Source organism: Triticum urartu, chromosome 5 (genome assembly GCF_003073215.2).
Source record: "Triticum urartu cultivar G1812 chromosome 5, Tu2.1, whole genome shotgun sequence".
NCBI lineage: Eukaryota > Viridiplantae > Streptophyta > Magnoliopsida > Poales > Poaceae > Triticum > Triticum urartu.
Genome location: NC_053026.1, coordinates 640,871,858 through 640,893,697, shown reverse-complemented (window position 1 = coordinate 640,893,697; position 21,840 = coordinate 640,871,858). Strand labels below are relative to the sequence as shown.

Below are 21,840 nucleotides of genomic sequence, written 5' to 3'. Positions count from 1 at the left end.
GCAAAAGCGGTTTTGCGTGAACTGCAAACGCGTTTTGCGGGCCGGCGGGATGCGGGGTCTGCTAGAGTTGCTCTTAGTTCGTTAGCTAGCTTCATGGAGTCATAGGATAGTCGTGCATGTAGTTAGTTATTTAGCTGGATGAGGTTAGAGGGTGTTTGTTTTCAGGGACTTATTGGTTTAGGGACTTAAAAAAGTCCCTATAAGTCCTATCTAAACCAAACAAGAGGGACTTATAGGGACTTAAAGTGGGTATTTGTGACTTATAAAATAAAACTCTCAAGAAGGGTATAGTTGTAATATGGTCTTTTAGTCCATGTTAAGTCGTAGGAACCAAATAAATAGGGACTTTTTAAGGACTTGAGACTTATAAGTTGGGATTAAAAAAATTCCTAAAACTTATAAACCAGGGCCTTAGTTAGCGAACTAGTGTGTGCGTGTGTGATAGCTAGCTAGGTGTGTATGCACCGGGTACAAAACCCCTCCCCCTTATACTGACGAAGACTAAAATTTGATTTTTTTTGCGGGCTGACTGGAATTTGTTTTAGCTGGTCTAAAATTGCAGGGTGTAGTAGCATGTACGCAAGTGTGTACTCCCTCCGTCTGCGAATAAATATACATCTAGCTTTTGTTCTAAGTTAAAGTTTTTAAATTTTGATCAACTTTATAAAAAATAATAGTAATATATATGGTATTAAATTGATATATTATCAAAGTACATTTCAAAACGAATCTAGTGATACTAATTTGATGTCATGATTTTTTACTTTTTTCTAAAAAAATGGTCAAAGTTTTAAAACTTTAATTCAAGACAAAAGCTAGATATACACGTATTCGCAGATGAAGAAAGTATGTACGTACGCCGGTACGCGCCTAGCTATATATGGCACGATGCCCATGATATCCAATCATGCATGCCAAAACAAGCGGTCAGGCCACACATGAACACGAGCACCTCCGGTGACCAAGGCGAACCGCATATGCGCCAACGGACAAGCGCGGCCAGCGCGAGCGCCCATATATAAATTCCACAAACATACATCATCATCCTTACACAGGGTTCACAGCTACACGTGCGTAGTTCAGCTTCTACCGATAATCTATCTAGGCTTCGAGATGGCATCCTCGAGAAGGTTGCTGGCGGTGACTTTGCTGGCGATGCTGGTCGCGGGCGCGTGGTGCGCGGCACCGGTGACCTTCACGGTGGAGAAGGGGTCGGACACGGGGTCGGGAAAGAAGCAGCTGGCGGTGCTGGTGAATTACGACATGCCAGGCGACACCATGTCGGAGCTGGAGATCATGCAGCACGACGCCGACGACTGGGTGGCCATGACCAAGGGCGAGGGCGGCCTGTGGACCTTCGAGAGCGCCGATCCGCTCGTGGGCCCCTTCAACTTCCGCTACTTCACCACGAAGGGCATGAAGAACGTCTACGACAGCGTCATCCCAGATAACTACACGATCGGCACCACCTACACACCCGAAGGGTAGCGTCCCTCGACGGCCATCCAAGAATTATGTTCGGTAGATCTTTCCTGGGTTTTGGCAATTTTTAAGAGAGATGTGATGTACGGATAATAGAAAAAGTTGTTGAGGCCACTCTTGACCGGTTCCTTTATGTATGTAATTGTGTCCGCTTAGTTTCTCGGAGGTCCTAGGGGTAGGGAGTGTGTTTGCGTTGATATGGCTAGTGTGCATCTGTGTGTGTGTGTTAGCATATGAGTTTGTATTGTGTTTCAGAATAAACTATATTTGCTTAGGATGCTGAAATACAAATGGATTTTGTTTATCTTTTCACCAACTCACCACTAGCTGTTTGGGTCAACTAGAAGAAAAAGAGAGTTTTTACGGTACATCATATTACCGTAAATAGTGTGTAGTATATAACTGATCCAATGGTCAATATCAATTCCTCAAATTTTTGCTCCAAGACATTTCGGTAATTAACTATTAGAGTTTGGGATTAGTAATTAATGACAATACGATACCACCTCGACGACGCAGCCATCTCAGTTCATTTGCCATTCCTCACTACCGCCAGGCAGCAGTGTCGTCGGTCACACAGGGCCGGTCGCTCTGCGTCGAACAGCCTTCGTCCGCCGCCACTCAGGATCTTCCTCCCATGCATGATGCGTCCCAGCAACGACGCAGCCGCCCCGCCCGGCCCGGTTGCCCTTTTCCTATTTGCACGTACTTCGGCGGGCGGCCTGAGATCGCTTCCTCGCTTTCCCTCTCTCCGTCGCACGTACGTACACCGGCGCCCACTAATCTAAGATTTTACACAAAGGCACATAGCACACGGCATAGCACTAGCAGCAGTATAGCAGACACAAGCACATATCACATAACAGCATCACACATGAACGGGCATCACACACAGAGCACACACAGCACGCCGGACAAGCACACCCACACAGAGGACTACACACGCCACGCCAGGTACTCCGCACGCACGCCGAGCAGCAGGCTCGCCGCAGCATGCGCTTGCAGATAACGGAGGAAAGGGCAGAGGGGGAGGTAGCCAAGGAGAGGGCAGAGGGGGAGCGAGGCGAAGGGCATTGCCCAGGTATCGGTACGGGGCTCGAGGTGGCGTCCGTGCAGTCGTGGGGCGGGCTGGACGTGGGCGATGGCACACGGCGAGCTAACGATGGCTGGCTGCAGGTCGCAAAATCTACACTACGCACGGTGGCCGCTCACGATGGCGACGGAGCAGGACGGGCCAAATGAACACTGATGACAATGTCAAATTCCAGCTCCGCCGTCCGCTTAATTCTGAAGGGAATCTGCCTGCCGAATTGGTTAACAGTGAACTATCCAAAACGCCCCTAATTACTCAATATACTACTGAAAATTTGGAGTAGTATTGCCTCATCTGAACCATCAAATCATAAAAATAAACGGCCCTAATTTAATTGATGTACCGTAAAAGGTCTCAAGAAAAAACGCTGTATTTAATCATTCATCTTGGTTATACCAATACTTCCTCCGTTTTAAAAAATTTGTCTTAAATTTGTCTAGATATGGATATATCTAATACTAGAACATGACTTGATACATTTGTATTTAGATAAATTTAAAACAAGAATTTTGGGAGGGAGGGAGTATGACGGAACATTTTGTAGCTATCAAACTACCGAGTAAACCGGGAATCTCAAGTTTCATCCTCTACCTCACAACCAACTATGGAAAAGGAGATGTAGATGTGTCGCACTACTTGATAGCCAACATTGTGCATCAAATTTTTCGGTCAGTGGGTGGCTTGCCAATGAGGAGAACAACACATTGGTGCCCTGGATCCACTTGGGGAGACTATGGTGAGGGAGAAGAGAAGTGGACGACAAAGATGTTGTACCTTAAGACGCAAGGGCCGCCATCGGTGGGAGGGTGGTTCGCATCCTAGTGATAACTATAGTTAGAATGTGTAACTTCGTTATTAGTGGCCCATGCTACTCTTACCATCATGTCAACTATCCCCTTCGTTTCTAAATATAAGTCTTTCTAGAAATTTCAACAAGTGACTACATACAGAACAAAATAAATGAACTAACACTCTAAACTATGTCTACATACATCCGTATGTTGTTGTCCATTTAAAATGTCTAAAAAGACTTATATTTAGGAACGGAGGGAGTACTACTATTGAAAAAACGCTTATATATGGGGTCGATTAATGGCGGGCATATTCTAAACCCTGCGATTGTATTTTGGCCTGATATCAGTGACAGGTGGGAATCGCTGTCCGTCATTGGTATTTCTTCACCAATGGCGAGCGCAATTATTTGCCTGTCATTGGCATTGAACATACGTTGTCCATTGTACATGTATAAAAGTAGGGTCTTATATTTATACCGTTTTATCTCCTCTTTCCTTTCTGTATATTTGTATATCTTGGAAGACAAATAGAGACCGGTCGACCCGGTACCTATATATGTGCATCATGCACACGATCATGAATTATCGATGCATGCAATCCTTCTCTTCCTAACTTACATGGTATCAGATAGCACGTTGACCCTCTCCTAAACCTCCGTTGCCTCTAGCCGCCGCCGCACCGGGCCGCCGCCACCACTCATCCCATCGCCGCATCCCTCCCTCATGCAGCCACGCCACCCACTCTCCTCCAGTCGCCGCCGCCGCTGCCCTCCCTCCCGTAGCCGCGCCAACCCCCTCTTGTCTCCCTCCCAAAACCTTAAACCAACCCCGACGCCTCCACTTGTGTAGCCTCTGTCACGCTTCCTCCTCCAGCCACCGCCGCCTCCCTGTCCGCCATCGCGCCTCCTCCTCCAGCCGTCGCCACCACTGTGATGTCTTCTGCCACGGCGTCTCTCTTCGGCCACATGTACGCGGGCGCCGCGACTCCCTTCATCCACATGCAGTCAGCCACGCCGATGGCCGGCAGCCACGCTCCGCCCGCCCCACCGATGGCCGGCGGCCATGCTTTGCCTGCTCTGGTTTAGCCCTTCGGCGGCTTTACCACGCCGCCGGTTTCCCCGCCATGGGACTACGTAGCTCTGACCGCCCCGGTTTAGCCCTACGGCAGTTTCACCATGCCGTGGAACCCTACTTCTTTGGCTGCCCTGCCGTTGGCCCCATCACCGCATAGCTATAATGGTGGCGGAGATTGGTACATGGACTCGGGTGCCACCGCCCAATTGACATCTCATCTCGGTATCCTAACGTCCTACACTCCCGTTCACATTCCCACTCGTATCACCGTTAGCAACGGTTCATCTTTACCCATCACCCATGTCGGTCACACTAAGTTTTCTTCTACATCCATGCCAGTTACTATGTCTAATGTCCTTGTGTCACCTCACTTAGTCACGAACCTTGTTTCTGTTCGTCGTCTTGCTCATGAGAATCCTATTACCGTCCAATTTGATGATGTTGGTTTTTCTTTGAAGGACGCCCGTATACGGATGGTCCTCCATCGATGTGATAGTCCCGATGAGCTCTATTTCGTACACGCCGGAACCACCTCCTCCACCCCTCTAGTTGCTCTTGCCGCTGGTGTCGTCCTATGGCATGCTTGCCTGGGACATCCTAACTCCACCGTTTTACGTCAAATTCTTAGGAGTTTTTCATTCTCACGTGATAAGATCGACGACCACACTTGTGAGGCTTGCCGTCTCGGCAAGCATGTTCGTCTGCCCTTTAGTGCGCCCACCACTATTTCCACTTTTCCATTTCAATTACTTCATAGTGATGTTTGGACATCTCCAGTTGCAAGTAACATGGGCTATCTCTATTATTTGGTGATTTTATAGACGATTTCTCTCATTAGGTGTGGACATTTCCTCTTCGTCGCAAATCCGATGCCTTTGCCGCACTCATGGCATTTTATTCCTATGTCACCACACAGTTCGTTCATCCCATACTTGCACTCCAAACCGATAACGAAAAAGAATTTGACAATGTTGTCGTTCGGGATCTTCTTGCCTCTCACAGCACCATTTTCCGCCTAACCTGCCCCTACACTTCATAACAGAATAGCCGCGCTGAGCGCATCGTACGCACTATCAATGATTGCGTTCGCACATTACTCTCACTCTAATGTCCCTCCCAGGTTCTATCCTGAAGCGCTCGCCTCCGCCACTCTTCTTCTTAACATTCGACCGTGTCGTCCCCGTTGGGACTTAGCCCCTCACCACCTCCTCTTGGGCACGCCTCCCTCATATGATGGCTTTCGCACATTAGGGTGTCTCTGCTATCCTAGCATCACGTCCACCACCCCCACAAACTCGCACCACGATCACTTCCTTGCATCTTCCTTGGCTACCCTCCAAACACCAAAGGTTACCGATACTATGACCCCATTTCCCACCATGTGTACACTGATGTCTACTACACAACCTTCTTATAGACGTTGTTGGCCCTCCAAGTGCAGAGGTTTGTAGGACAGTAGCAAATTTCCCTCAAGTGGATGACCTAAGGTTTATCAATCCGTGGGAGGGGTAGGATGAAGGTGGTCTCTCTCGAGCAACCCTGCAACCAAATAATAAAGAGTCTCTTGTGTCCCCAACACACCCAATACAATGGTAAATTGTATAGGTGCACTATTTCAGCGAAGAGATGGTGATACAAGTGCAATATGGATGATAGATATAAGTTTTTGTAATATGAAAATATAAAAACAGCAAGGTAACTAATGATAAAGATGAGCGAAAACGGTATTGCAATGCTAGGAAACAAGGCCTAGGGTTCATACTTTCACTATTGCAAGTTCTCCCAACAATAATAACATAATTGGATCATATAACAATCCCTCAACATGCAACAAAGAGTCACTCCAAAGTCATGAATAGCGTAGAACAAACGAAGAGATTATTGTAGGGTACGAAACCACCTCAAAGTTATTCTTTCTGATTGATCTATTCAAGTGATCGTAGTAAAATAACACGAAGCTATTCTTTCCGTTCGATCTATCCTAGAGTTCGTACTAGAATAACACCTTAAGACAGAAATCAACCAAAACCCTAATGTCACCTAGATACTCCAATGTCACCTCAAGTATCCGTGGGTATGATTATACGATATGCATCACACAATCTTAGATTCATCTATTCAACCAACACAAAGAACTTCAAAGAGTGCCCCAAAGTTTCTACCGGAGAGCCAAGATGAAAACGTGTGCCAACCCTATGCATAAGTTCACGAGGTCACGGAACTCGCAAGTTGATCACCAAAACATACATCAAGTGGATCACGTGAATATCCCATTGCCACCACAGATAAGCACATGCAAGACATACATCAAGTGTTCTCAAATCCTTAAAGACTCAATCTAATAAGATAACTTCAAAGGGAAAACTCAATCCATTACAAGAGATTAGAGGGGGGAAACATCATAAGATCCAACTATAATAGCAAAGCTCGCAATACATCAAGATCGTGCCGAATCAAGAACACGAGAGAGAGAGGGAGAGAGAGAGAGATGAAACACATAGCTACCGGTACATACCCTCAGCCCCGAGGGTGAACTACTCCCTCCTTGTCATGGAGAGCGCCGGGATGATGAAGATGGCCACCGGTGATGGATCCACCCTTGGGCAGGGTGCCGGAACAGGGCCCCGATTTGTTTTTGGTGGCTACAGAGGCTTGCGGCGGCGGAACTCCTGATCTAGGTTTCTTTTCGGGGGTTTCTGTATTTATAGGAATATTTGGCGTCGGTAACAAGTCAGGCGGTCCACGAGGCGGCCATGAGGTAGGGGGCGCGCCTAGGGGGTGGGGCGCCCCCACCCTCGTGGTGGCCTCGGGACTCTTTTGGTCCATCTCCGATGCTCCGTGGGCTTCTTTCGGTCCAAAAATGATCTCCGTAAATTTTCAGGTCAATTGGACTCTGTTTGACATTCCTTTTCTGCGATACTCAAAAATAAGGAAAAAACAGAAACTGGCACTGGGCTCTAGGTTAATAGGTTAGTCCCAAAAATCATATAAAATAGCATATAAATGCATATAAAACATCCTAGATAGATAATATAGTATGGAACAATCAAAAATTATAGATACGTTGGAGACATATCAAGCATCCCCAAGCTTATCAAGCATCCCCAAGCTTAATTCCTGCTTGTCCTCGAGTAGGTATATAATAAAAACAGAATTTTTGATGTGGAATGCTACCTAACATATTCATCAATGTAATATTCTTTATTGCGGTAAGAATATTCAGATCCAAAAGAGTCAAGACAAAAGTTTAATATTGACATAAAAATAATAATACTTCAAGCATACTGACCAAGCAATTATGTCTTCTCAAAATAACATAGCCAAAGAAAGCTCAGCTCTACAAAATCAAATAGTTTGGCCATGCTTTATCTCCATCACACAAAATGCTCCCATCATGCACAACCCCAATGACAAGCCAAGCAATTGTTTCATACTTAGCCTTTTCAAACTTTTTCAACTTTTACGCAATATATGAGTGCGAGCCATGGACATAGCACTATAGGTGGAATAGAATGGTGGTTGTGGAGAAGACAAAAGGGAGGAAGATGGTCTCACATCAACTAGGCGTATCAATGGGCTATGGAGATGCCCATTAATAGATATCAATGTGAGTGAGTGATGACCCACAAGTATAGGGGATCTATTGTAGTCCTTTCGATAAGTAAGAGTGTCGAACCCAACGAGGAGCAGAAGGAAATGATAAGCGGTTTCCAGCAAGGTATTCTCTGCAAGTACTGAAATAAGTGGTAACAGATAGTTTTGTGATAGGATAATTTGTAACGAGCAACAAGTAAAAAAAGTAAATAAAGTGCAGCAAGGTGGCCAAATCCTTTTTGTAGCAAAGGAAAAGCCTGGACAGACTCTTATATAGAGAAAAGCGCTCCCGAGGACACATGGGAATATCGTCAAGCTAGTTTTCATCACGCTCATATGATTCGCGTTCGGTACTTTGATAATTTGGTATGTGGGTGGACCGGTGCTTGGGTACTGTCCTTGGACAAGCATCCCACTTATGATTAACCTCTATTGCAAGCATCCACAACTACAACAAAAATATTAAGGTAAACCTAACCATAGCATGAAACATATGGATCCAAATCAACCCCTTACGAAGCAACGCATAAACTAGGGTTTAAGCTTCTGTCTCTCTAGCAAACCATCATCTACTTATTACTTCCCAATGCCTTCCTCTAGGCCCAAATAATGGTGAAGTGTTATGTAGTCGACGTTCACATAACACCACAAGAGGCTAGACAACATAGATCTCATCAAAATATCGAACGAATACCAAATTCACATGACTACTAATAGCAAGATTTCTCCCATGTCCTCAGGAACAAACGTAACTACTCACAAAGCATATTCATGTTCATAATCAGAGGGGTATTAATATGCATATAGGATCTGAACATATGATCTTCCACCAAATAAACCAACTAGCATCAACTACAAGGAGTAATTAACACTACTAGCAACCTACTAGTACCAATCCCGGACTTGGGGACAAGAATTGGATACAAGAGATGAACTAGGGTTTTGAGAGGAGATGGTGCTGGTGAATATGTTGATGGAGCTTGCCCTATCCCGATGAGAGGAGCGTTGGTGATGACGATGGCGATGATTTCCCCCTCTCGGAGGGAAGTTTCCCCGGCAGAACAGGTCTGCCGGAGCCCTAGATTGGATCCGCCAAGGTTCCGCCTCGTGGCGGCGGAGTTTCATTCGGGAAGATGGCTTATGATTTTTTCCTCATCGAAAGACTCCATATAGAAGAAGATGGCCATTGGAGGGACACCAGGGGGCCCACGAGGTAGGGGGAGCGCCCAGGGGGTAGGGCACGCCCGCACCCTCGTGGGCAGGGTGTGGCCCCCCTGGTGAACTTCTTCCGCCGAGTATTTTTTATATATTCTAAAAACGTCTTCCGTGAAGTTTCAGTACTTTTGGAGCTATGCAGAATAGGTCTCTAATATTTGCTCCTTTTCCAACCCAGAATCCCAGCTACCGGCATTCTCCCTTTTCATGTAAACCTTGTAAAATAAGAGAGAATATGCATAAGTATTGTGACATAATGTGTAATAACAGCCCATAATGCAATAAATATTGATATAAAAGCATGATGCAAAATGGACGTATCAACTCCCCCAAGCTTAGACCTCGCTTGTCCTCAAGCGAAAGCCGATAACGATAAATATGTCCACATGTTTAGAGGTTGAGGTGTCGATAAAATAAAATACGGACATGAGGGCATCATGATCATTCTTAGAACAGCAACATATATGGATATTGTCATATGATTTCTTATGCCAGAGTAATAATTCATTCACAATTTCAAGTATGAATCATAAACTTCATTGAAAACTAACAAACTATAATCTCAGTCATTAGAGCAAATGCAATTTATCATAACATAGGAAAGAGTCAATATAAGAGCTTTTCAGCAAGTCCACATAATCAACTATCATATAGTCTTTCACAATTGCTGACACTCACGCAATACTTATGGGTATGGAGTTTTAATTGGACACAGAGAAAGATAGGGGCTTATAGTTTTGCCTCCCAACGTTTTACCTCAAGGGTAATGTCAACAATAATAGTTCATGAAAACTCACATCCAATTAGCCATATATACCATGATCTTTCCAACATATTGTGCTTGCTAAAGGATAAAATGTAAAAAGGAAGGTGAAGATCACCATGACTCTTATGCAAGGTAGGAGATAAAAGTAAAAGATAGGCCCTTCGCATAGGGAAGCATAGGTTGTCATGCGCTTTTATGGTTGGATGCACAAAATCTTAATGCGAAAGAACGTCCTTTTATATTGCCACTTGTGATATGGACCTTTATTATGCAGTCTGTCGCTTTTATTTCTTCCATATCACACGATCGTATAAAGCTTATTTTCTTCCACGCTAATAAGTCATACATATTTAGAGAGCAATTTTTATTGCTTGCACCGATGACAACTTACTTGGAGGATCTTACTCAATCATAGGTAGGTATGGTGGACTCTCATGGCAAAACTGGCTTAAGGGTGTTTGGAAGCACAAGTAGTATCTCTACTTGGTGCTATGAATTTGGCTAGCATGAGGGGGAAAGGCAAGCTCAACATGTTGGAGGATCCATGACAATATAATTTATCTCAGATGTAAGAAAACATAACCCATTACGTTGTCTTCCTTGTCCAACGTCAACTCTTTAGCAAGTCATATTTTAATGAGTGCTCACAATCATGAAAGATGTCCAAGATAGTATATTTATATGTGAAGACCTCTCTTTCTTTATTACTTCCTATTAATTGCAACGATGACCAAAACTATGTTTGTCAACTCTCAACAACTTTTATTCATCATACCTTTTCTATATGAGCTCATCACTCTCAATAAGATCAATATGAACTCTTTATTTCTTTTTATTCTTTTCTCTTTTCTTTTATTCACTTAAGATCATGGCAAAATAATCAAGCCCTTGACTCAACACTAATCTTTATTATATATAGCTCACGGACTCGATTACATAGAGGGATCATAAAGCAAAACTCAAAACTAGATCATGCCATAAACTTTATTCTACTAGATCAAGATATTACCAAAAGGATCGAACTAAGAAAAATGGTAAAGATAAAAGTGATGGTGATACGATACCGGGACACCTCCCCCAAGCTTGGCAGTTTCCAAGGGGAGTGCCCATACCCATGTGATTATGTCTCCTTTGCTGATGAAGAAGATGGAGGTGTTGTTGATGATACGGGCTTACCGTCCATCTTCCAAGGCATAGGCTATCCATCATAGAAGGATGATCGAGTCTCCGGGATCCTCAAATCTGTAGCCAAACTCATCCCTTTGAATCTATATTCATACTCACCGTTTTTGTTTTGCAGGTCATAGATTTGGGCTTGAAGGTGATCGATTTTCTCGTGAAGCTTGAAGATGGTCTCCCTGATACGTCTCCAACGTATCTACAATTTTTGATTGCTCCATGCTATATTATCTACTGTTTTGAATGTTTATGGGCTTTATTATACACTTTTATATCGCCATTGTGTTGCTTTAGTTTCTGTTTTTACCCTGTTTTAGGGTTTCAAAGAAAAGGAAAATCAAACGGAGTCCAATTGACCTGAAACTTCACGGAACTCATTTTTGGAAGGAAAGAAGCCCAGAAGACTTGGAGTGCACGTCAGGGAACCTACGAGGAGGTCACTAGGCAGGGGGGCGCGCCCACCCCCCTAGGGCACACCCTCCACCCTCGTGAGCCCCTCGTGCCCCCCTGACATACTTCTTCCGCCTATATATCTCCATATACCCTAAAAACATCCAAGAGCATAATAGATCAGGAGTTCCGCAACCAGAAGCCTCCGTAGCCACTGAAAACCAATCTAAACCCGTTCCGGCACCCTGCCGGAGGGGGCAATCCTTCTCCGGTGGCCATCTTCATCATCCCGGTGCTCTCCATGACGAGGAGGGAGTAGTTCTCCCTCAGGGCTGAGGGTATGTACCAGTAGCTATGTGTTTGATCTCTCTCTCTCTCTCTCGTGTTCTTGATTTGGCACGATCTTGATGTATCGCGAGCTTTGTTATTATAGTTGGATCTTATGTTTCTCCTCCCCCTCTTCTCTCTTGTAATGAATTGAGTTTCCCCTTTGAAGTAATCTTATCGGATTGAGTCTTTAAAGATTTGAGAACACTTGATGTATGTCTTGCGTGGGATACCCGTGGTGACAATGGGGTATTCTATTGATCCACTTGATGTATGTTTTGGTGATCAACTTGCGGGTTCCGCCCATGAAACTATGCATAGGGGTTGGCACACATTCTCGTCGTGATTCTCCGGTAGGAACTTTGGGGCACTCTTTGAGGTTCTATGTGTTGGTTGAATAGATGAATCTGAGATTGTTTGACGCATATCGTATAATCATACCCACGAATACTTGAGGTGACATTGGAGTATCTAGGTGAGATTAGGGTTTTGGTTGATTTGTGTCTTAAGGTGTTATTCTAGTACGAACTCTAGGGCTGTTTGTGACACTTTTAGAAATAGCCCAATGGATTGATTGGAAAGAATAACTTTGAGGTGGTTTCGTACCCTACCATAATCTCTTCGTTCGTTCTCCGCTATTAGTGACTTTGGAGTGACTCTTTGTTGCATGTTGAGGTATAGTTATGTGATCCAATTATGTTAGTATTGTTGAGGGAACTTGCACTAGCGAAAGTATGATCCCTAGGCCTTGTTTCAACGCATTGCAATACCGCTTACGCTCACTTTTATCATTAGTTACCTTGCTGTTTTTATAATTTCAGATTACAAATACCTTTATCTACCATTCATATACCACTTGTATCACCATCTCTTCGCCGAACTAGTGCACCTATACAATTTACCATTGTATTGGGTGTGTTGGGGACACAAGAGACTCTTTGTTATTTGGTTGCAGGGTTGCTTGAGAGATACCATCTTCATCCTACGCCTCCCACGGACTGATAAACCTTAGGTCATCCACTTGAGGGAAATTTGCTACTGTCCTACAAACCTCTGCACTTGGAGGCCCAACAACGTCTACAAGAAGAAGGTTATGTAGTAGACATCAAGCTCTTTTTGGCGCCATTGCCGGGGAGGTGAGTGCTTGAAGGTATATCTTTAGATCTTGCAATCGAGTCTTTTAGTTTCTTGTTTTATCACTAGTTTAGTTTATAAAAGAAAACTATAAAAAATGGAATTGAGTTTGTCTCATACGTTTCACCTTTTTAATATCTTTCATGAGTATGATGGAAAGGATAATTGTGCTCAAGTGCTAGAAGAAGAAATCTATAAAATGTTTGGCACTAAATATTTGAATGATGAGCATGATTGCAATGTTGTTAGTACAAATTCCTTGAATATCCATGATGCTAAATGATATGCAAAGCCACAAGTTTGGGGAAGCTATGTTTGATGAAGATGATATTTTTTTGTCCCCCAAGTTTTGATGAGAAAATTTATTATGATGAAAGCATTCCTCCTATTTATGATGATTATATTGATGAAAGTGGATTTGGAGACGTCATGACTTTATTTTGTGATGAATCCACTATTTCGGAAGAGGTTCCAATTGATTATGAGAATAAAGTTGCTATCTATGATGATTATTGTGATGACTTGTATGCTATAAAGAATAATGATATCCATGAATCTTTCCATCATGATTTTAGTTTTCAATTGGATTATGCCTCACATGATAATTATTTTGTTGAGTTTGCTCCCACTACTATTCATGAGAAGAAGTTTGCTTATGTGGAGAGTAATAAAAATTCTATACTTGTAGATCATGAAAAGAATGCTTTAGGTGCTGGTTATATTGTTGAATTCATTCATGATGCTACTGAAAATTACTATGAGGGAGGAACATATGCTTGTAGGAACTACATTAATTTCAAGTTTCCTCTCTATGTGCTTAAAATTTTGAAGTTATGCTTGTTTTACCTTCCTATGCTAGTTGATTATTGTTCCCATAAGTTATTTGCTCACAAAATCCCTATGCATAGGAAGTGGGTTAGACTTAAATGTGCTAGTCATATTCTTCATGATGCTCTCTTTATGTTTCAATCCTTATCTTTTATGTGAGCATCATTGAAATCATCATGCCTAGCTAGGGGCGTTAAACGATAGCGCTTGTTGGGAGGCAACCCAATTTTATTTTTGTTCCTCGCTTTTTGCTCCGGTTTGGTAATAAATAATTCATCTAGCCTCTATTTAGATGTGGTTTTATGCTTTTAATTAGTGTTTTTGCCAAGTAGAACCTTTGGGAAGACTTGGGTGAAGTCTTTATGATCATGCTGTAAAAAACAGAAACTTTAGCGCTCACGAGAATTGCTTCCATTTTTAATTGGAGAGAAGTTGGAATACAGTAGGGTTAACACCAATATAAATAAAGAATGAGTTCATTACAGTACCTTGAAGTAGTGTTTTGTTTTCTTTCGCTAACGGAGCTTACGAGTTTTCTGTTAAGTTTTGTGTTGTGAAGTTTTCACGTTTTGGGTAAGGATTCGATGGACTATGGATTAACGAGTGGCAAGAGCCTAAGCTTGGGGATGCCCCGGAAGGCATCCCCTCTTTCGTCTTCGTTCATCGGAAACTTTACTTGGAGCTATATTTTTCTTCGCCACATGATATGTGTTTTGCTTGGAGCGTCATTTTATTTCATTTTGTTTTGCTTTCTGTTATTCATAATAATGTTTTGCATCTTTTATTTCAATAAAAGTGGCATTGATAGCCTCTACTATGCCTATGTTACAAGTATACATGTTGCTGTTTGAAAACAGAAAGTTTACCGCTCTTGCAATAATTCCCTAGAAAAGTCAGAATGTGATAAAATGTTGAAACCTTTTTCATATTAAGCTCTGATAAATTTACTACAGTGGGAACCTTCTTTCATAATTTTTGGAGCTAGGGAAGTATGGATGTTGCAGCATTCTTTACAGACTATCCTGTTTAGGCAGATTGCTGTTATGTTTGCATTGTTTGCATATGTTTGCTTCTTTAATGATTCTATTTGAGGATAGAACTATTAAATATGCAGAGGCATTTAGTATGCAATGTTGAATAATAATTTTAGTGATTTGCTACAGTAAAGTATGATAAGGTTTTTGCAATGGTTTATACTAACTTATCTCACGAGTCCTTGTTGAGTTTTGTGTGGATGAAGCTTTTGAGATTTAGGGAGATCGTGATATGAGAGGAATTAAGGAGACACAAAAGCTCAAGCTTGGGGATGCCAAAGGTACCCCAAGATAATATTTCAATAAGTCTCAAGCGTCTAAGCTTGGGGATGCCCCGGTTGGCATCCCACCTTTCTTCTTCAACAACTATCGGTTAGTTTCGGTTGATCCTAAGTTTTTGCTTCTTCACATGATGTTTGCCATTCTTAGAATGTTATTTTATTTAGTTTTGCTTGCTGTTTGAATAAAATACCAAGATATGAAATTCTTAAATGTTAGAGAGTCTTCACATAGTTGCATAATTATTCAACTACTCATTGATCTTCACTTATATCTTTCAGAGTAGTTTGTCATTTGCTCTAGTGCTTCACTTATATCTTTTAGAGCATGGTGGTAGTTTTATTTTGAAGAAATAGATGAACTCTCATGCTTCACTTATATTATTTTGAGAGTCTTAAATAGCATGGTAATTTGCTTAAAATCCTAATATGCTAGGTATTCAAGATTAGTAAAATTTTCTTATGAGTGTTTTGAATACTAAGAGAAGTTTGATGCTTGATGATTGTTTTGAGATATGGAGGTAATAATATCAAAGTCGTGCTAGTTGAGTAGTTGTGAACTTGAGGAATACTTGTCTTGAAGTTTGCAAGTCCCGTAGCATGCATGTATGGTAAACGTTATGTAACAAATTTGAAACATGAGGTGTTATTTGATTGTCCTCCTTATGAGTGGCGGTCGGGGACGAGCGATGGTCTTTTCCTACCAATCTATCCCCCTAGGAGCATGCGCGTATTACCGAGGTTTTTGATGACTTGTAGATTTTTGCAATAAGTATGTGAATTCTTTATGACTAATTTTGAGTCCATGGATTATACGCACTCTCACCCTTCCATCCTTGCTAGCTTCTTCGGTACCGTGCATTGCCCTTCCTCACATTGAGAGTTGGTGCAAACTTCGCCGGTGCATCCAAACCCCGTGATATGATACGCTCTATCACATATAAACCTCCTTATATCTTCCTAAAAACAGCCACCATACCTACCTATTATGGCATTTCCATAGCCATTCCAAAATATATTGCCATGCAACTTTCCACCGTTCCGTTTATTATGACACGCATCATCATTGTCATATTGCTTTGCATGATCATGTAGTTGACATCGTATTTGTGGCAAAGCCACCGTTCATAATTCTTTCATACATGTCACTCATGAATCATTGCACATCCGGTACACCGCCGGAGGCATTCATATAGAGTCATCTTTGTTCTAGTATCGAGTTGTAATCATTGAGTTGTAAATAAATAGAAGTGTGATGATCATCATTATTAGAGCATTGTCCCAAGTGAGGAATAAAAAAAAGAGAAAGGCCATAAAAAAGAGAAGGCCCAAAAAAGAGAAAGGCCATAAAAAAGAAAAAAAAGGCCAAATAAAAAAATGAGAGAAAAAGAGAGAAGGGACAATGCTACTATCCTTTGCCACACTTGTGCTTCAAAGTAGCACCATGATCTTCATGATAGAGAGTCTCTTGTTTTGTCACTTTCATATACTTGTGGGAAAGTTTTCATTATAGAACTCGGCTTGTATATTCCAACAATGGGCCTCCTCAAGTGCCCTAGGTCTTCGTGAGCAAGCAAGTTGGATGCATGCCCACTAGTTTCTTTTGTTGAGCTTCCATACATTTATAGCTCTAGTGCATCCGTTGCATGGCAATCCCTACTCCTTGCATTAAAATCAATCGATGGGCATCTCCATGGCCCATTGATTAGCCTCGTTGATGTGAGACTTTCTCCTTTTTGTCTTCTCCACATAACCCCCCTCATTATATTCTATTCCACCCATAGTGCTATATCAATGGCTAGCGCTCATGTATTGCATGAAATTTTATAGGTTTGAGATTACTAAAGTATGAAATAATTGCTTGGCTTGTCATCGGGGTTGTGCATGATGAGAGCATTCTTGTGTGACGAAAATGGAGCATGACTAAACTATATGATTTCGTAGGGATGAACTTTCTTTGGCCATGTTATTTTGAGAAGACATAATTGCTTAGTTAGTATGCTTGAAGTATTATCATTTTTATGTCAATATGAACTTTTGTCTTGAATCTTTCGGATCTGAATATTCATACCACAATTAAGAAGAATTACATTGAAATTATGCCAACTAGCATTCCACATCAAAAATTCTGTTTTTATCATTTACCTACTCGAGGACGAGCAGGAATTAAGCTTGGGGATGCTGATACGTCTCCAACGTATCTATAATTTTTGATGGCTCCATGCTATATTATCTACTATTTTGAATGTTTATGGGCTTTATTATACTCTTTTATATCATTTTTGGGACTAACCTATTAACCCAGAGCCCAGTGCCAGTTTCTGGTTTTACCCTGTTTTAGGGTTTCGAAGAAAAGGAAAATCAAACGGAGTCCAATTGACCTGAAACTTCACGGAACTCATTTTTGGAAGGAAAGAAGCCCAGAAGACTTGGAGTGCACGTCGGGGGACCTACGAGGAGGTCACGAGGCAGGGGGCGCGCCCACCCCCTAGGGCGCGCCCTCCACCCTCATGAGGCCCTCGTGGCCCCCCTGACGTACTTCTTCCGCCTATATATATCCATATACCCTAAAAACATCCGAGAGCATAATAGATCGAGAGTTCCGCCGCCATATGCCTCCGTAGCCACCGAAAACTAATCTAGACCCGTTCCGGCACCCTGCCGAAGGGGGCAATCCTTCTCTGGTGGCCATCTTCATCATCCCGGTGCTCTCCATGATGAGGAGGGAGTAGTTCTCCCTCGGGGCTGAGGGTATGTACCAATAGCTATGTGTTTGATCTCTCTCTCTCTCGTGTTCTTGATTTGGCACGATCTTGATGTATCGCGAGCTTTGCTATTATAGTTGGATCTTATGTTTCTCCTCCCCCTCTTCTCTCTTGTAATGAATTGAGTTTCCCCTTTGAAGTAATCTTATCAGATTGAGTCTTTAAAGATTTGAGAACACTTGATGTATAGGGGTTGGCACACATTTTCGTCATGATTCTCCGGTAGGAACTTTGGGGCACTCTTTGAGGTTCTATGTGTTGGTTGAATAGATGAATCTGAGATTGTGTGACGCATATCGTATAATCATACCCACGGATACTTGAGGTGACATTGGAGTATCTAGGTGACATTAGGGTTTTGGTTGATTTGTGTCTTAAGGTGTTATTCTAGTACAAACTCTAGGGCTGTTTGTGACACTTATAGGAATAGCCCAACTGTCGGTGTACTAGAGTAGGGGTACCCTAGTATCCCGAACTTGTGCACGGGCAGTCACAGCATCCCGCGGCAAGGCTTGTCGAGTGACTGCCAAGACCCTCCGCGGCTACTTTGAAGACCATTCAAGAACAAAATACTCAAACCAAGGCCCCGGCAAGAGGAGCTGGCCGGGAAGGAAACAAAACCCCGGCAAGAGGAGCTTGCCGGGAAGGCCAACCAAAGCATACCAAGAAAACTTGCCGCGGTGCGCCGCGCGCCCCGGCAAGGCCCGGTGAGCGACAAGCTCCCGAACACAACAAGACGACGACCGCGGCAAGGAGCTTGCCGCGGGAAACCCCCACTTCGTGCCCGCGCTCCAGCACACCCGCCAACGTGTCGCTCTAGGACCCTCCCAAGCACACGTGGCAGGAGGCCGTGCAGCTAGGGGTGCGAGGTGGAAAGGAGGCGCTGACAAGATAACCATCGTGGCAAACGGTGGCGTCCCTAGCGGTCCCTTTCTGTACTGTGTAGGCGACACAGACGGGCAATTAATGCCCTTGTCCCCTGCCGTCAGGGTTAGGTATGATACACTGTAGCAGGTAGCTGTGCCTACCACAGCACCTTTCCATTTTTGCCCTTTACCTCTGTTGCCACCTGTCGGTAGCCCCTTGAGCATATAAAAGGAGGCCCGTGTGCAACGGGGAGGGGGGGGGAGCCAGTTCGAACACTCACGCTCGGTCTTGCTAGCCGCTGGTGTGTACTGTAGCACTCCGCGCTCCCGAGCTAGAAATCAATACAAAACCACAAAGCAGGAGTAGGGTTTTACGCATCCGTGCGGCCCGAACCTGGGTAAATCGCTCGCGTGCTTCGCCTCGATTTGCTCTTTGCACGACCTCCGCCCCCGCCGAACCGAAAGGGACCAGATCCGCCGGTCCCATAGGTGCCCGTGGATCAGCCCCCTGGCATCTTTGGCACGCCAGGTAGGGGGCTTGACATCCTCGGCCCCTTTCCCCGAGCTGTCGGGGGCTTTGAGTACTTGTACGTTGCAATCGACAAGTTCACAAAGTGGCCGGAAGTGGAACCAGTGAAGAAGGTGACGGCACAGTCAGCCGTCAAGTTCCTCAGGTCGATTGTTTGCCGCTTCGGGATCCCTAACAGGGTAATCACCGACAACGGTACGCAATTTACGAGCCGCACCTTCACGCAGTACGTCCAAGATCTTGGCGCCAAGGTCTGCTTTGCTTCTGTTGCTCACCCGAGAAGCAACGGTCAAGCGGAGAGGGCAAATGCTGAAGTGCTGCGCGGGCTCAAGACCAGAACTTTTGACAGGCTGCACAAGTGCGGAAGAAACTGGATCGAGGAGCTGCCGGTGGTTCTTTGGTCGATCAGAACGACGCCAAATCGAGCCACTGGACAGACACCTTTTGCTCTAGTCTATAGAGCAGAGGCAATTATCCCCACGGAACTCGTATACGGGTCACCTCGAGTGCTCGCTTATGATGAGCTCGAGCAAGAGCGGTTGCGACAAGATGACGCGCTGCTCCTTGAGGAAGACCGTCTTCAGGCTGCTGTGCGAGCTGCTCGCTACCAGCAAGCTTTGCGCCGCTACCATAGCCGCAAAGTTAACGCCAGAAGTCTCGAGGAAGGCGACCTTGTTCTTCGGCGCGTTCAGTCCGCCAAGAATTCCAACAAGTTGACGCCGAAGTGGGAAGGCCCTTACCGGGTGAAACGAGTCACTAGGCCTGGCGCTGTCCGCCTTGAGACCGAAGATGGCATTCCGGTGAGCAACTCCTGGAACATTGAGCATCTTCGTAAGTTTTACCCGTAAGGCGCGGTTGTCGGAACCTGTTCCGGCAACCACCTTTTGTACAAGTCTTGCCGCTGTTGCATGTAATCCTTTGTACAAAGCCGGGCGCAGATCCCGTGCATAACACCTACTCCACGGTAAGCAATAACGAGCCGTAAAGCTCCATATCTGTATTGTCTCTTCTTCCTCTTGAAAGAAAGGTTCCTCTCGCCCACAAGTTTGCCGGGGGGGGGGGCAGGAGAAGACGGTGGATGGTATGGGCTAGGCGTCGTTCAAGAAAGTTTCGCCTTGCCGGGAAGCAAACAACAGAAAAGCTAAGTTGCCAAAGTTTGAGCAATCAAATTTTTTAAATTTTAAGTTATCTCCCTCGAACGACCACACTTTGTATGGGAAACCTGTGCCCGGAGGAACCAACTCATAGCTAGTTGCGCCCTTACTTTGTTTCGAGTCCGCTCAACAACTTAAGTGAGCTGCTAGCGCCCTTACTTTGCTTCGAGTCCGCTCAGCAACTTAAGTGAGCCGCTAGCGCCCTTACTTTGTTTCGAGTTCGCTCAGCAACTTAAGTGAGCTGCAACTAGTTGCGACAAGGTTTCTTGCCGGTAGCGGCACCGCCAGCAAGCTGCTGACGTTCCGCACTCAGCGCTCGTGGCTCAGGTGCCCGCACCGGCAAGTTCCCTAAAAGCGTAGGGTAAAAGCATACAAAGCAAAGAGTCAAGTAGAGGGAATGACATTGCAAATAATACCCAGAATAAAGTTATATCACAAAAATAGCTTGTCGCAGCTCTGATAAATTGTTTTCATGACGAGGTAAACAGCGACAAGGGAAGAAGAGATGGGCGGCCTAATCTACGCGATCGCCTTCAACCCTCTTGATCCCGCTCACCTTGTCCACAATGGGTGCGACAAGGGCTTTGAGCTCCTCCAGATCAGCTTCTGGTGGCAAGGTCCTGAGGATGTTGGTGAGGCGGAGGCCAGGATTGCGGAAGGCCACCTTCATCAACACTTTCTCGAGGGCCCCTGCGCAGACCCTGCGCGACTCGTCAGCCAGTTGCTTGGGGATCCTCTCTCGGAGTCGCCGAAGGGCCGTTGCCACGCCCTTGAAGAACAGGACGAGCTTGGCGCTGGGTTGGAGGTTGTCGTCGGTGGAATACCCGAGATCCTCCATCCCCAGTTGCGCCAGCTCCTTGTCGATGTCCGTGGCGGCGTTCACAAGGCTCTCCATCCAGTGCGTCACGGTCTCCCTGAAGGCGTTCTGGGCAGTGGCAGCGCTCTCCAGCAGCGCCTTGTCGGCCTTGATTTCCTCCTTCAAGGCCACCTCCCGCTTCTTGGCGCTGTCCAGAGCCTTGGTCAAAGTGGTTAGCTTCAACTCAAGATCCACGTTGGAGACCTTGGCGGCGCTGAGCTCCTTGCCCTTCTCGGAGAGATCGGCCTCCAGCCGCGCCACCTTCGTCCTCAACTCCTCCTTGGCGGCCTCAGCGGCGGCGGCAGCGTCCTCCACTTGCTTGAGGGCTCCGCCAAGCTTCTCTTCGCGCGAGGCAAGCTCCTCCTCATGGGCGTCGAGATTGACCTTCCGCTGTGCCAGCTCGCCCTCCTCCGTGGCTAACTTCACAGCGGCAAGTCGCTGGCGCTCTTCGGCTTCGGCCTTCTCGAGGAGAAAGGCCTTTT

At 44.8% G+C, this 21,840-nt stretch overlaps 1 protein-coding gene across 1 annotated transcript; it reads left to right on the top strand.

The window, feature by feature from the left end:
* The first annotated feature begins 1,113 nt into the window (after positions 1 to 1,113).
* LOC125506438 (pollen allergen Phl p 2-like) lies at positions 1,114 to 1,488 on the top strand. The gene has a single exon (XM_048671254.1). It carries the CDS (start codon positions 1,114 to 1,116, stop codon positions 1,486 to 1,488), a length of 375 nt encoding a protein of 124 aa, XP_048527211.1.
* Positions 1,489 to 21,840: the final 20,352 nt, after the last annotated feature.

Bases quoted from the DNA above. Each gene is read 5' to 3' on its own strand.
- LOC125506438 (XM_048671254.1), top strand. From the start codon at position 1,114: ATGGCATCCTCGAGAAGGTTGCTGGCGGTGACTTTGCTGGCGATGCTG.